This window comes from Berghia stephanieae, chromosome 2 (genome assembly GCF_034508935.2).
Source record: "Berghia stephanieae isolate SIO BIC M18660-M18661 chromosome 2, UCSD_Bste_1.3, whole genome shotgun sequence".
NCBI lineage: Eukaryota > Metazoa > Mollusca > Gastropoda > Nudibranchia > Aeolidiidae > Berghia > Berghia stephanieae.
Genome location: NC_088361.1, coordinates 12044357 through 12061159, shown reverse-complemented (window position 1 = coordinate 12061159; position 16803 = coordinate 12044357). Strand labels below are relative to the sequence as shown.

At 33.6% G+C, this 16803-nt stretch overlaps 1 protein-coding gene across 3 annotated transcripts in view; it reads left to right on the top strand.

The window, feature by feature from the left end:
- The window catches only part of LOC144964328 (slit homolog 2 protein-like), a 242125-nt gene extending 233924 nt beyond the window's left edge, over positions 1–8201 (top strand). For all 3 annotated transcript variants that reach the window (XM_078898435.1, XM_078898434.1, XM_078898433.1), the window contains 3 exons: positions 3076–3546; positions 4317–4526; positions 5480–8201. In XM_078898435.1, the coding sequence (XP_078754561.1) occupies positions 3076–3546; positions 4317–4526; positions 5480–5721 (923 nt within the window). In that variant the 3' untranslated portion in view covers positions 5722–8201. The remainder of the gene's footprint in view (positions 1–3075; positions 3547–4316; positions 4527–5479) is intronic.
- The last annotated feature ends 8602 nt before the right edge of the window (positions 8202–16803 follow it).

The following is a 16803-nucleotide window of genomic DNA, read 5'->3' as shown; positions in this document are numbered from 1 at the left end:
CATATTCTTAAAGATGGTAATAGATATTTATGAAGATAAGTAAAACATATTCTTAAAGTGAAGATTTTATGAAGATAAGTAAAACATATTCTTAAAGATTGGTAATAGATATTTATGAAGATCAGTAAAACATATTCTTAAAGATTGGTTAAATATAAGTAAAACATAATTTTAAAGATCGGCAAAGGATAGTTTTAAAGATAAATAAATCATATCCTTAAAGATCGATAAATTATATTTTATATGACAAAATGATTTTTTAAAGATAAGTAAAACATATCATTAAAGATAAACAGCCAAGAGATTTCATCAATGATAAGTAAATGAGATCATTAAAGGCAAATAAATGGTATCTTTAAAGGTAGATAAAACACACTTTAAAGATGAGAATAGGATGTCCTTTACTGTGTCCACGAGGATGAGATCAAGTAACTACCAATGCTACAGAAATTCATATTGGTACTCACATTCATGTTATTAAGTAAAATATGCTAATTTTTTATTTATCATTTTTTGTATTATTCATTTCTATACGTTTTCTAATTTAGCTGCTTCTCCAACTCATTATTACGTGTAATTTCGTCGTTTTTACTATTATTATAATTATTATCACCATCATCATCATCTTCATCATCGTCATCATCATCATCATCATCATCATCATCATTATTATTATTATTATTATTATTATTATTATTATTATTATATTATTATTATTACTAAATATTATTATTAATTATTATATATTCTTTTAATATATAATATATTATTAATTTATTATTATTATTTTATTTTATTATTTTTTTACCATTATCATCACCATCAACATCATTATCATCATCGTCATTATTATTATATCAATTCCTTCTAAGAAGTAATAATAATAAATAACTAATCCATCAAATAATGACATTGATAAAATAATGTTTAAAGTATTTATTTTATTTTTTTCTTGACCAATTTATTTCATGTTGTGGGTTGATTTGATAAATAAACTACCTATTATCTGCCATGAATCTCACAAAAGCTAGCTGAAGGGTTTGGGGGTAAACGATAGATATTGATAATTTGAAAATAAATTAACTGATTCAGTAATACAATAAACTACAAAACTTCCCATGTATTGATATCGATGTATACTTATATGCAGGTCTGACACCGAACTCACTATGGGCCTAGTTTAACATTGTTGTAATAGGAAATAGTTTACTTCTTTTTTTTAAATTTTCCATTACAACAATGAGCCCATCATGAATTGGGTTATCAGACCTGCAAATAAGTGCACGTCGAGTGATATCCAATTTCTATTTTTACTTTTACATTTCATTTACATTTATCATTTGTTAAGTTTAAAATTTACACATGTATTTAATCTAATAAATACATCATTATAACTATTGTAAGATAAATTATTTATAAGTCAAGGTTATCTCACTCAATCCTATAGATTTTTGCTACTTTCCAAAATTGAAAAAAAAAATGTATTAAAAATGGACATATTCAAATATCATTAACATGTAAAAACTAAACATTAGCTTTGACACTACGCCTATAATTTGTCTCGGAAAAATGTAATAAATAGGCATGGGGTAAAAGCAACTCGGGTAAACTACGGATATAGTCGGTGTTAGGGTTGAGGGAGTTTTGAATATGTATATGGCCCATCTTCCAAAAAAAAACGGATTATTTGGGTGGGAAAATACACTTAAAAAGTTATGAATTATCCCGTTTTTGACGAAACGAAATTTCTTTCGAATCACAATGTAACCAACAGTCTCAATAAGACTATCATTAATATGGATTATTCTTTGTAGAGCCATTTATGATTAAGATATCGGAATAGTAAATAAATAATAATAATAATAATAATAATAATAAAAATAATAATAATAATAATAAATAATATAATAATATTAATATTAATAATAATAATAATAATAATAATAATAATAATAATAATAATAATAATAATAATAATAATAATAATAATAATAATAATAATATAATAATAATAATTAATAATAATAATAATAATAATAATAATAATAATAATAATAATAATAATAATAATAATAATAATAATAAAAATAATAATAATAATAATAATATTAATAATAATAATAATAATAATATAATAATAATAATAAAATAATAATAATAATAATAATAATAATAATAATAATAATAATAATAATAATAATAATAATAATAATAATAATATAATAATAATAATAATATAATAATACATATAACAGTAACACAACGTTTATTGATAGTATTTTCCTAACAGTTTGCGGTATCGAGAATTTTTCAAATGATTTTTCCCTTATATTTCCCGGGCAGTTCTGATCATTCGCATTTTCCTTTTAATGATTTTTAATCATAATTTATCCAATGAGACGTGTACATATATGCAGGTCTGACATAATCCGAACCCACTTATGGGCCTAGTTTAACATTGTTGTAATGGACAATATTTTGTGTCATTTTTTGAGATTTCCATTACAACAATGAGCCCATAAGGAATTGGGTTATCAGACCTGCAAGTAAGTATACGTCGATCAAATGCCTTCGCCTGTCTTTATCTTCTTATGAAAATAGAACAGGTATTGATGAGTACCCACGTGGCTATATATAGATTGTGGCAATTCTTGTAAGAGTATCGATGAACAAGAGTGCCAAATAGGCGGCTAATACTGTATGAAATTGATATTTTGTTTTAAATGACCTCCTGAGGGAACAAAGAAACCATCACGTATATTTATTATTTATTTTTATTGCTTTTTGTACAAAAACTAGCTCTTAGATTGTTAGACTAAAATTGTAGGCCAAATACTCCAACACAATTAATCTTTCCGACGGATACATATATATGCAGGTCTGACATAATCCGAACCTACTGATGGGCCTAGTTTAACATTGTTGTAATGGACAATATGTCGAGTCATTTTTTGAGATTTCCATTACAACAGTGAGCCCATAAGGAAATGGGTTATCAGATCTGCAACTAGGTGCACGTCGAACATTTCTCTCCAGCCTTATTTATTATACTTTTAAATATTTAATTTATTCCAGGTTTTGAAGGGAAGAAATGTGAAAAGCTTTCCAGCATTTCTTTCAAGGACAAAGGCTCCTATGTCAAGTTGCCCAAAGTGGATTTCAGAATGACGACCAACATAACGGTCTCATTCACGACTAAAAACCACAACGGGATTCTTCTGTACGCCGGAACCAAGCAACACGTCGCCGTCGAGTTGTTCCGTGGCCGGATCCGAGTCAGCTTTGACGTTGGGAATTACCCCGTCTCGACCATGTTCAGTTATGAGAGAGTAGACGACGGGCGAGCCCATTCTGTGACTATGATCATCAAACAGAAAAACTTTACCATGTTGATTGATAGAAGCAAAACGCCTCGGACTGTCATGAACGAAGGCCCGAGGACGCATTTGGATGTCTCAGACTCGCTCTATCTTGGAGGTCTTCCCAATTCTATCAACGCCCAAGCCTTCAAAAAGTGGCACATTAGAGACGGGATTAGTTTTAGAGGTGAAAATGTCTTGCTCTTTGTAGTCTCCATGCATCCATCATAGAGTTCGTTAAATAAATGATGAAACTGCTTCTATTCTCCCCAATAATAGCTCAGGTGATAGAGCGCTTGTGTTACAAGCAAACCCCAGGCGACAACAGAAGTGCTAACGCGGTTTAGTTCCAAATTTATAATGAAATACATGTAATCTATTGGACCACCTTTCCTCGAATGTTATTTAAACTGGGATTAATATCATCATCATCACCATCATCATCATCATCATCATCATCATCACCATCATCATCATCATCATCATCATCGTCATTGTCGATTTGTTTAGTTAAGAAAAAATCTCCAGCTTTCCAAATCGAGACAGTCCTGATTTTATAAGAACAATTGGCCGCTCTGATATTTTGAATAAAATGTCAAGCAAGCCATTGTCCTCTCCTTTAACACTTAACCCTCTCCTTACCAACTACATGAAAATCGTCACATTAGTTTCGAGACAACCAACAATTTTCTTATTCAAATTTCTTTTGAACATCATAAACGTTAAAGAAAATGAAAACTGTGTTGTAGAGCATGTTTTGCTAAAGAAATTATGTATCGCAATAACTTTACTTCTAGTGTGTTTGAATGATAAAAACTCTATTTTTATGTTAGTTGGGTGTGAAGTTTTGGGGAAAATCCTGAAAATGGCTGGTAAGGAGAGAGTTAAGATATATTATGATCATTGTTGGTATTACATATTTCATTGGTCACCATCGTTTGCATTGTGTTATCTCAGGCTGCTTCGCCAAAGTGCACATCAACAACAAGCAAATTGACCTTTTGACCTCTGACCAAAGATACAAGGTCACGCCAGGGTGTGAGACTTTGAACCAAGACCCCTGCCACAAGAACAAATGTCAGAGAGGAAGATGCCGGCCCAGGCGTCGAAAACCGGGATATCGCTGCAAGTGTAAAATGGGCTATTCCGGGAAATACTGTGAGAGAGGTAAATATAAGGCATTTACTTAAACGTTATTATTAAACGGGGACGATCTAGAGATAGATCTTTAACCTGTCCCCGCGGTTTTTGTTTTTTTTTGCCATTTCAAACGCCAAAATTTGCCATAAAATATGGTAAAATTTGCCATCAAAATAGCAAAATTTGCCAAAAATTGGCCAAAAATTTGCCGCTAGTTTTACAAAAATCAAACTATTAAAATAACATGTACGGTAAAAAAAAATTGACACAAATAGGGCATTTTGTAGAATATTGATGTCACAACATGTCAATATGAATTTATTTACATTTAGAATGGTTTGAAATAATATTATAATAATAATAATAATAACCATAGTAAGTAAGTAAAAAAAAGACATGTTTGTCCGTTATTTAGTGTCAATATTGGATGCTAGCATTGAAAGTCGCCGTCTTTTCGCAATTTTTTATAGCTTTTGTTGTTTTTTTTTAAACAATAAATCGTCACTTTAGCCTAAAAACGGCGAAAATTGCGGCTTTTTGCGGTCAAGGGTGAAATTTGCGGCCGCGAAAAACTGCGGGGACAGTTTAACTTGAAGCGGTTAAGTCCAGAATATAACATTTACAATAGAAGAAATTAAAAGACTTCTGTTGTGTATATGGATTTGTCGGGAGGCCTTCCGTAAGATCCTAGAGGTAAAGGAACTGCTTCAAAACACTTCTGACTTTAATAGGAGAGAGACAGAGAGAGAGAGAGAGAGAGAGAGAGAGAGAGAGAGGGAGAGGGAGAGGGAGGGGGGGGGGAGAGAGGGAGGGAGGGAGTGAGGAGATTGAAAGCGAGAGAGAAAGAGAGAAAGAAAAAAAAGAAAGAAAGAGAGAGAGAGAGAGAGAAAGAGAGACAGAAAGAAAGAGAGAGAGAGAGTTGTTTTTTTATTTTTGTTTTTTTTTAATTAACCTTTACTGTTTCCCTTTATTTTTTCCAGCCCCTACATGCAAAACAGTAATTTACCGCGATGTTTTCGTGGACCCAAAGACACGGTGTAAATCCAGAGCGAGAGTGAGGCATCGACGTTGTGAAGGCAACTGTAGCGGTGGCTCGTGTTGTAATCCTAGGAAAATCAAAAATCGTAAAGTTAGACTTTATTGTTCAGACGGGTCAAATTACGTTCATGAAATACAAATGATTCGAAAGTGTTCTTGTAAAAGATGCAACCGGAAGAAGTAGATCGACAATCATTGCCATTGACCTATTTAGACTTTTTTTTTCTTATTGCTGACTAATCAAATCATGTGATTTCGCTTGAGGAAAGTGTCGCCAGATAGCTTTATTCATGTATTCAGAGTTTGGTTAGTTTTCGTATATAAAAAAAAAGTCTTACCATCGTTTTTGATGCGTTATCATCAGACTGAGAATGAAGACATGACGTCATTAGGAATATGGTCATTGTCAACTATGATGTCATAGCTACACGAGGCAAAGTGTTGCCTGATCTTTTGACATGTTAAAGCCACTTCTATTTTGTGATTTTAATCGAATGATTTAATCATAAATATCTGGCACATCCATATTGAAATGTCACTTCCGTTTGGAAGGGTTTTTTTTTTTTAATTATTATTGATATAATTAATTCATAATATTTATAGACATACGTTTGTCAATTTATTCACTTTCAAGAAAGATATAATATACCCAGCTAGAACCATGTGAACATTATGTGGTGTTGAAGACAACACAATACAGTGTGACTGTTGAAACTCTATCGTACATTGACAATACCCTTGATTTTTATTTTGGCCTGACAATTTTTACTTTAAATATTGATGAAATCTAACTGGTCAAAATCCTTAAACTAGAGACTTTTTTAAAGATTTCTGTTTTGGCCTGAAAACTTTTCCAGTAAACATTGAAAACCACAACTGGCCAAAATCCTTAAAACAGATGCTTTTTTTAAAAATACTTCTGTCTTGGCCAGAAAAATATTTTCAGTAAATATTGAAGAAACTCAATTGGCCAAAATCCCTGAACTAAAGGCTTCTTCGAAGATTCCTTTCTTGGTCAGAAAAATGTTACAGTAAATTATTTTCAGTAAATTTTTAAAAACTCAATTGGTCACAATCCTTTTATGGTTCGCCTCTTTGGAGACGTATTCCTTGGCCAGACATTTTTTTACGGTAAATGAAAATCAATGAAACTCAACTGGTCAAAATCCTTAAACCAGAGGCTTCTTTAAAGACTTCTCTCTTGACCATAAAAAATGTTTACAGAAAATTATGAAGAGAGACTAAACTTTTCAAAATCCTTAAATCGGAGACCCCTTTGAAGTCTTCTGTTTTGGCCTGAAAAATGTTACAGTAAACATCAATGACAATCAACTGGTCAAAATCCTTAAATCAAATACCCCTTTGAAGTCTCAAGCTTTAGGAATATTTGACAAGTTGATGGCCACCATCTTGATTCATCCATATTTAAAGTATAAACATTCAGGCCAAAATGAAAAAGGACTTTTGTCAGTGCAGCATCGTGATGTTTATTTTGGATGTTCTGTGTATAAATAACAAAAGGACGAATATTTACACAGGAACAGATCGTCGGATCATGGTTATGATTTCATGGCAACATACCATTTTCTCGTACTCTGGAAAAAAAATACACGTATTAAAAATTTTTGCCAGAAAACTCATTCTTCAACTATCGATTGATTAAAATGGCCATCTTGATAAAAACTCTCCAAACCTGGGACTTCACGGAAGACCCAGGTTTGGAGAGTTTTTACTAAGAGGATGGCCATTTTAATCAATCGATAGTTGAAGCATGAATTTTCTGGCCAAAATTCAAATACCTGTTTTTTCTATGTGTGATTTGGTGACGCAGAATGCTAAGATGTCAATGTCGATGTTCAAGGGTCAATGCTTGTGCGATCTGTGATGTGATTTTCAAATAATTTCATTACCCAATCGTTTCCAGGTGTATTTGAGACAGTGACAAAATGTCGAAATTTACTGTTAAAGCAAAGATTATTTTTTTGGGCCAGAATCAACAAAAGCTAAAATTCCGTGTACCTACTACGACTAGATGAGAGTGATAATCTGTCTTAGAAAATACTTGTGTTTTCAACATTATAAAGTTTGATACATAATTCCTGAAAATACTAACGAAAGAGTGAAAAGCTGCTGATTGCTGGGCGGAAGTGACGTCAGACTATTGAATCCTATTGTGAGCGTTTTTAAGAGGAAGTGACGACTTTGGAATCTTATTCCGGATGTGTGGTCAATCGCTTAGCGATTTAGCTGCCTTAATAGCAGATTAGGAAATGCATTAGTATAGATAGTATGCGCTTGGCTAAGAAGCTCATAACATTGCATTCCGGAAGTATAACGGACCAACACACAAAACTGTGTGTATCCATGGACGTTTATAGTCAGGTTAATACAGTTCAGTGAGCATTACTCATAAAAGCGGATGGCAAAATACAATAACAAAGACCTGAATGACGTCATCTTCGAGCTATCTATATAAATCCTTGTATTCTATTCCTCAAACTATCAATAGGTTTCTTCACTACTTTTAAAATACAATTTATGTTGTATATATTTTATTTGTTTGTTTTGTTTTCTTCAAAATCCAAAGCTTAACGACTCAAATTGTTTGTATAGCTTTACGGGTTACTAGTTATGGGATAGGATAGAACAAAAAGAGAAAAAAAATAATCTTAAAGCCTTTTGCCGCTATATGTTCTAAACATGTAATATCATTTTGTCACTGTCTCATATTCACGTAAAAAACTTATTTTTCATTTAATGTATGTAATTTGGTGTGGTCATTAGCTTTACGAAGATATTTGAATTTTCTTTTGTCAACAAGTGCAATAGGATGCTGATTTACTGACAAGAGGGCAGCCCAACATTATGGGTTGTCAATAAATGAGAAAAGCATGACTTTGATAATAATATTTTATACTATTTTTCTATAGGTAACAATAATGTAAATGTCGCTGCTCGAAGCACGAAGAAATAAATAGCAATGTGAAATTGAACGTAAGCTTCAATTTAATAAACGGAAACAGATAATATGGACGTTTCGGTTTCCTCTTAATCAATAATACAGGATGAATGAAACACTACAGACGAATGAGATAATATCTTTGACATATTATCTCATTCGTCTGTAGTGTTCCATTCATCCTGTTTTGTTGATAAAGGGGAAACCCGAAACGTCCACATTATCTGTTGTCGTTTATTAAATTGAAATTACATTCAATTTCACATTGTTATTTATCAGTAACAATATATTATTGGAATGAAGCAGCTCGTTTACAGGAGGAGGTAACTCTCAAAACCTGCTAACTCACATCTAGATAGAAAACGAGTTAACACCCACAAGAAAGCTATCTTTTGGACACTTTGGAACCACCATAGAAAATTTAAAGTTTCAAAACACTCAGGGTGTTGCTCTATGAGACAGACACTAACAAACAAGCTATCTTTTGGACACTTTGGAACCACCAGAGAGAATTTAAAGTTTCAAAACACTCAGGGTGTTGCTCTATGGGGCAATCCAGACAAGTATATTCTTTTGTAAGGCACAAAATAAAATATTTTTAAAAATTGCGGTTTTTCTCTTAATTACCAAAATGTGATTTAGTTGGTTTTGGAATTAACCCCCTCACATGTAGTATATACTGTCATTCTCTTCTTAAAGGGCATTTCTTTGTTTTGTTTGGGTTTTTATCATTATTATTAGTATTATTATTATTATTATTTATTATTATTATTATTATTATTATTATTATTATTATTATTATTATTATTATTATTATTACTATTATCTTATTACAATGTATGAATTTGCACATGTTTTTAAAGATAATTTTGATTCGTATTATTTTAGATATAATGAAAAACTCTGCTTACACAATAACGTTTCTGATCTGCTGTTTTCGAGCAGACCAATAATCTGTATTTTGCATTTTAAATATTTTGTATATATTATTATGAACTTTTGTCTTCTCTTTTATTAGAACATGAATGGGAGTGTATGGATTGTAGATATATAATTTACAATAACAAATTTGTTGATGACAGGTTTGGACAGAATGCGTGTTGAGACATTTCATTGTGTATATTCATAAATTCTACGTAGAACAATATATCGTTTTAAATGTTAAGTAGGTGTGTTATTGAATGAGTCAATTGGTTTAGTGCGACTTTATCACTATTTAACAATGTGAATGAATTTGTAATAATAAATGATATAGGCGAATATTTTGGTGTGGTCAACAAGGATGCTTTGTCCTTGTCCTGAGAGTCCCAGGTTTGAGAGTTTTTGCCAAGATGAGGGTCATTTAAATCCATCGATATTTGGAGGACGAGTTTTCTGGCCAAATTTGACAGCATGGCTCAGCGGTACGGTCTTTGCTTCGTACCCGAAAGGTACCGAGTTAGACTACCTGCCGCGTTGTGTGGCCTTGAGCAAGTCACCTAGCCTTAGCTCACTTTGCGTCGCTGCACTGCGGTTGACGCCTGGGTTATTCCAGTCTTCCCTTGGAATAGACCCTAAAGAAAAATTTCCCCTTAGGGATGAATAAAGGGAAATTTATTTTTTTTTTTAAATACATACAATCCCAGAGTACGGCAGTTAATTGGTTTATCCTGTTTACGAAACGAATATGAAGAAATTTTAAGCTTCAATAAATAGCAGAAGACTGTTGATTTATTTTTTCGGGTTTCTCTCTATTATAATATCACACAATTTATTGCTGTAATTTAGATACAATCGGCCTGACTGTGTGAAAATGAAAGTAGGATAAAGCGTTCAAGAAGGAGACGGTCGTCTGCATGTGAAAAATCCGTATTTTTGTTTCATTTAATTCATTTTTACTCGTCCTCTTTATGTCATCGGTATGAGTAGCAATCATAGATTTACACTTCGAAAAGATGTCCAACGAAAGACTTATTGCATGCGCAAAAAGTAAATCATAAATCACTCGTCAGAAATGTATGGTGCAAAGATTGTGACAAGCGATAAATTGTTTCTTTCTTCTCTTCTAATGGTGGCATGTATCTATGTGTTCTATTGTCATTCACCATAAAGCAGCGTTCAGTAGAAATACATAATGTTCCATTCACATCTTTAAGTCTAAATCCATTTAACAACCACATCATTACTATCTAACCTGCCTACTTGAAACCTTAAAAAATCATAATTTTTAAGAGAAAAGATTTGTACTTTTTTAAAATCAACATTTTACTCTAACATGAATTAAATAACACTTCAAAATCCTTTAAATCATGTAGCCTGACATCAACTTTTATTTTAAGTTATGTAGTTTTAATCACTTAGAGATGCTCATGAAGTTCTGAAGTGGGAGCCAAAATTTCGTGATTCTACGAAGTTTTCGTAATTGTAGACAGGTCTACACACACAAATCGAGCTTCCTGCTGCTGCTGCTGTTGGTTATTTGTATACAAATTATAAATAGCAAGTTACCGATTACGTTACCTGAGCCTAAACAATAACTAACGACGAGGAAGTCCTGGTCGTTGGTCGAGCGTTTAGAATCGGGGACCATAATCGTTAACTCGCTATTTTCGTTTACTAGCAAGGCGACATCGTCAACAATCTGCTGTATTTTACTTAGTCTTTTAATATCTACCTCATAATAATTTTCACTGCATATTAACAATAATTAATTCCTGATAGTTTGAGTGGGGGGTTTGTTTATTTTTCCTCTCGTGCATAGTATGTGTCGAGCGACAGAGTGAGAGAGGGAGAGAGAGAGAGAGAGAGAGAGAGAGAGAGAGAGAGAGAGAGAGGGAGTAGTGGGGGGGGGGGGGGTCTTGTCTGTGTGGGGTGTATGCGCTCTCTTGTTTACCCGCATGTCTTTTGTGTACGTGTGTATGTGCTTATGTATATTTTTTAGGACTCACATTGTCATCTAATATTATTCATTATTTTATTTGAAAACCTTTAAGATTGTTTCTGTCTTGTACTATGTATGTCCAATACCTTGGTTTGTTCACTATAGATTATAGAGAAATCATACCGTTGTATTATTTTATAAGGTTTAGTAGAATGTATAAATGAAAAGTATACGTTTGGAATCTTTACGGAACATATAATATAGCAATTATATTTCTTATTGTATTGTGATTTGTCTTAAGTGTGCTCCAATTTAAGGGGATACTATTTTATTTCTCGCCACGAAGAGAAATATATATATATATATATATATATATATATATGGCCCATTAATCCAACCTCTGAGGTATAGTAGTATTGCAAAGTTGCAAAGAAGCTACTTCAGAGAGAGAGAGAGAGAGAGAGAGAGAGAGAGAGAGAGAGAGAGAGAGAGAGAGAGAGACTGTAGCATAGTCCTCGAATCAAGGTGGATTAAATATGTTATTTTCTGTTAGTGACCGTACTACTTTTACCAACTCCCGTTTATGCTATATATTATTATTATTAGCTTGGTTTTCCTCTTTTTCTTTCTGTAAAATATACCACGCTTATTTTTCTGTTCATGTACTTGTGTGTAGTGATATGATGTGTTCTGTAAATAACATTTTGATCCATATTGAAAGTTATCTGCTGCCAAAGCCTATTTTTCAAAGATGTGTTACACTTACAAGGGACGTACATATTTATGATGATGACTCCAAAGACTTTCTGTAGTAAGAGATCGACAGCGGGCATCCTGTATTACTTTGATTCACTTTTTATCCCAGTTTTATCTAAATTCAAACTCTCAAAATTTTGTAAAGTAGATCGTCGTACCAAAATCAACATCATCAAATTGTTTTACAAGTATTGATGGCATGCGGTTAAGGAAAATTCTCATCAATTTTACCCGCCAAACAAGTCGTGTAACTAATACACAAAACCATGTGAAAAGTAGAGGGGGGGGGGAACAATGATGTCCACTTTCTACATTTTTTGAGACTGCTCCTTTGAGTGATGTCAGAGTTTAAACCCTTCTTCTATAAATAGAACTACAGCGGAAAAAAAATACAGCCATTAAAGAATTATGGTTGTAGTTTTTTCCGCTGTTCTATTTATAGAGGGCGTGTTTAGATCCCTGACATCACTCAAAGGAGGCAGTCAGAGAAATTTCAAAATGGACAACTGTGGTGTTTCCCCCTGAACTCCTCATGTGTAACCTTTGATTGGTAGAAAATGGTACCTGAGGCGGGTCACTTATCTGCAGAAAAGACAGGTTTTCATACGCGCCAAGGGATTGTTGTGTAACACTGATACTATCGGGGTTTTGGGGAGTTTTTTATCTCTATTTATCTTACGTTTGTGTTATCATCCATCGTCATCACTTTGTAATCTTCACATTCAAATATGTGGCCGAGTGGTTAAGGCATTGCACCGTGATCCGGATGACCCGAGTTTGAGCCCCGCTTCGGGCACTTTCGTTTTTTTTCCTTGAGCAAGATTATTAACCCCCAATTTGCTCACTTGGACAACATGGGTGATTCCTGTTGACATCAGACATCTTGTTTGATGAGTTATCTATATTCCTTCGTGGAATGCCTAGGCGACGATATCTTATGATATCGTGGAGCAAAAGGCATATTTTTTTTATTTATTTATATATATTATTATATTATATATATATATATATATATATATATATATATATATATATATATATATTATATAATATATATATATATATATATATATATATATATATATATATATATATATATATATAATTAATAATTAAATTAATTCAAATTTTATTTTCAGTAAATCTGGACTTAAAATTAAACACCAATATTTGGGACGATAATATTAGTCTTTAAAAAAGTTGATCTAATACGTCAATAGATGGATTACAACATTGATTGTCTGTAGGTTGTTGTTTTTTTGTTGTTTTTTTTGTTGAAGAGGTTACGATAGCTCAGTTGGTAACGTATCCACTTGACTAAAGTACCGGTATCTATCCTGGGTGCAGTTGAGCTTGGGTTTTTTTCTGACCTATCAGTCCACCAGCTGGATCTGTTTGATTCTGGCAGAAAGTACAAAAAGCTAGCGCCCTATGAATACGGTAGCAAACACTATTCCTGCGGGTGAACACTACAGAAAGAGAAACAAATCCCGGCTCTATGAGCCTTAATGATATGAAGGTGTATTTAGTGTGTCAAAGGCAGTGGCGTGACATGCTTACAGTACAAGGTGGGGCCAGAATCCGAAGAAAATCACTTCAAACATACTATATTTGTAAATACAAAAGAAAGGGAAAAAAATGAATAAAAGACTTACTCAAATAAATAAGAGGTGGTATATACCATTTCCCAGCTTTATTTTTTTTTAAATGCTGTAATCCATTTTTAAAAGATAGATGTGGCGCCAGGCAACAAATCAACCAATATAGCCACGCGCCTGGTTAAAGGATTGAATCCAAAATATATAACCTATAATTTATAAACACGTGTTTTGATAAGATTCATATTTTGTTCAAGTAACAATCCCCATCCAACTTCAACGAGTTCTGTCTGTAACAAGGAATATTTTAGAGCGTCTATTTGGCCGACAGGCTGAAAATGACCCCCTTCCTCCCCACCCCCACCCCCACCCCCTTTTTTTTTTAATGCCACTAGACCACATAATTAAGATTTTTAGTCGCTTTTTAAAATCGCGTCATCTTCTGTTTTACATGCTTTGAAATGTACTTAAAGAGTCGTAACCAGTTAACTGCCGTACTCTGGCGGGGAAAAAACACGCATTTAAAAATTTGGCCAAAAAACTCGTCCTTCAAATATCGATCGATTTAAATGACCCTCATCTTGGCAAAAACTCTCAAACCTTGGACTTAGCCGAGTACCAGGTTTGGGAGTTTTGCCAAGATGAGGGTCATTTAAGTCGATCGATATTTGAAGGACGAGTTTTCTGGACAAATTATTAAATACGTGTTTTTCCAGAGTACGGCAATACTCTTCAATAGTCGTAACGTCACTTCCTTCCTAATGACGCATGGTAACTTAGTAACACTGGCTCTAAACTATCGGAATAATGGCGGACGCCGTATGAAATATTTCTCCGGCGAGCATAAAAGCGTATCCAGAGGGGGAAAAAAAACATAAATTTGATCATGTTTTGACTTTTCTGATCACAAGGCATATGAAAAGTTCTAGCCAGCATGAAGAATAAAAACTAATGATTTTCTTTGTTTAGAACCAAGATGGCCGCCGTTGCCGGGTGGCGTGACATCAGACTAATGAATCCAATTAACTGATTAAAATTTGAAATAATTCAAATTTTTTTTTTAAGTTTGAAAGAGTGAGACAAGTGTGTTTTCTATACCTATAGCCTATATGGATTATTTGCTTTATACCCGCTTTTCATTTCCTTATTCAATTAACTGTTGTAAATAATTACTATTGTATAATATCATTCTTGTAATAATTTTGAAATTGATACGTTTAGATTGTATTTTTATTTTTGTTTTTTATTGAAAAAATGTCATAAATGAAATGATGAGTGACTGAGTCAATCAATAAATTATGTTTTCCGTATATTCAAATACACGCATCGTTCTTTTTTTATTTATTTTTTGACGGGTGTGCTTTCTCGGTCTTTGTCTTGGAATGGGATTACTTGGATTTGTCCTGTCACTTGCTGAAGTCTTTGGCTGAGAGTGAAACAGTCAAATAAAGAGAGCTACTTTTCATATCTTGTCTAGTGCTATGACACTCACTTTCGGATCGGAAGGTCCTTGGTTCGAGCCTCGCTCGGCGCATAGTTGAGTCCTTGGAAGACTCTTTACTCACATTCTCTCACAATACTCAGGTGTAAAATGAGTACCTGGCTGTAAACAGCGTTGTCTCTTTCGGAAAAATTGTAAAATCTCTTAATAGGCATTATGTCTCGTTATCTATATGCTACGTGTTGCTGTTGGTAGCAGCAGCTTCTTATGGTTCACACTATTATGTTATGACGATCGACCCAATCAGCAAAGTCCGGTCCGCATTCGTGCACCGTCGCGAACCCGCCTGGTAGCTGTTGGTCAAGGCCCCTTTGTAAAGCGCTTTGAGCATGTTTAGTGGATATTGCGCTATATAAAAGCTCAAGTTTAAGTTTTAAGTTTAAAGAATTACAATCTTGCGCTGCTGTCGCATCAAATTTGGGTGATAAATCATTTTTATTGAAAACAGCTTCGTAAAAAGATGAATGTAAATGTTGGTGCTCGAAACTCGAAGAAATAAATAATAACGTGAAGTTGAATGTAAGCTTCAATTTAATTACAAAATTAGATTAAATGAACGTTTCGGGTTTCCCCTTTATCAACAAAACAGGATGATTGAAACACCACAGATGAATCATTGATGATATCATCTCAACTACACCACTACCACATCATCTCATTCATCTGTGCTGTTTCATTCATCCTGTTTTATTGATAAAGGGGAAACCCGAAACGTTCATTTGATCTGTTTTTGTAATTAAATTGAAGCTTACATTCAACTTCACATTATTATTTAATAAAAAGATGAGTTGAACTGACCATGGAATCCGTGAACACTGACCACTGTATTTAATTTAAGAGAATTTATCAATTTTGAAAGCAGAGCATATCGGGATTTAGATTACCAAACATTGCAATATGCAATCGAACTTGTATAAGGCTCAACGTGTTTTACAAGGGGTATCAAGCCAACAGCAACACTCAACATGTAGGACCAGACGAGAAGCCACTGCAAGGCGATATTACAAGTCGTAAGTACACATTGACAAAAACCAGCGCTTTTATAGAGGAGAGGTTTTGTGTTTGAACCCTTGCGATCTGAAAAACGGGCCATCTTGGACAGCTGGCCTACTTGTAAAAGTTGATATTTCTACGAGTTAGTTGTGATATAAATTGTAAATAAAATTGATCTGAATCCCTACCAAATTTAACTGCAAGCTCTTGATCCCACCGGAGTGGTCGCATTATGCAGCAATAAAATAAAGAAGAGAGAGAGAGAGAGAGAGAGAGAGAGAGACGAAGGTCAGTCAGGAAGGCTGGCTGCCATGATGAGTGGCAGACTGATACAGGAGGCCGCGAGCACAAGTTAGACTGTACATGCTTATTCTCTAATATATTGCTAAGAGAGTGTATGGGTGTGTGTGTGTGTGTGTGTGTGTGTGTGTGTGTGTGTGTTTGAGAGAGATAGAGAGAGAAAGAGAGTCCATGTGTGTGTGTGTGTGTGTGTGTGTGTGTGGTTGACTGTGTATTTGTATGTTTGCATTTGTATACAAGAAAACAAGTGAAATGGTGAGAGAGAGAGAGAGAGAGAGAGAGAGAGAGAGAGAGAAAGA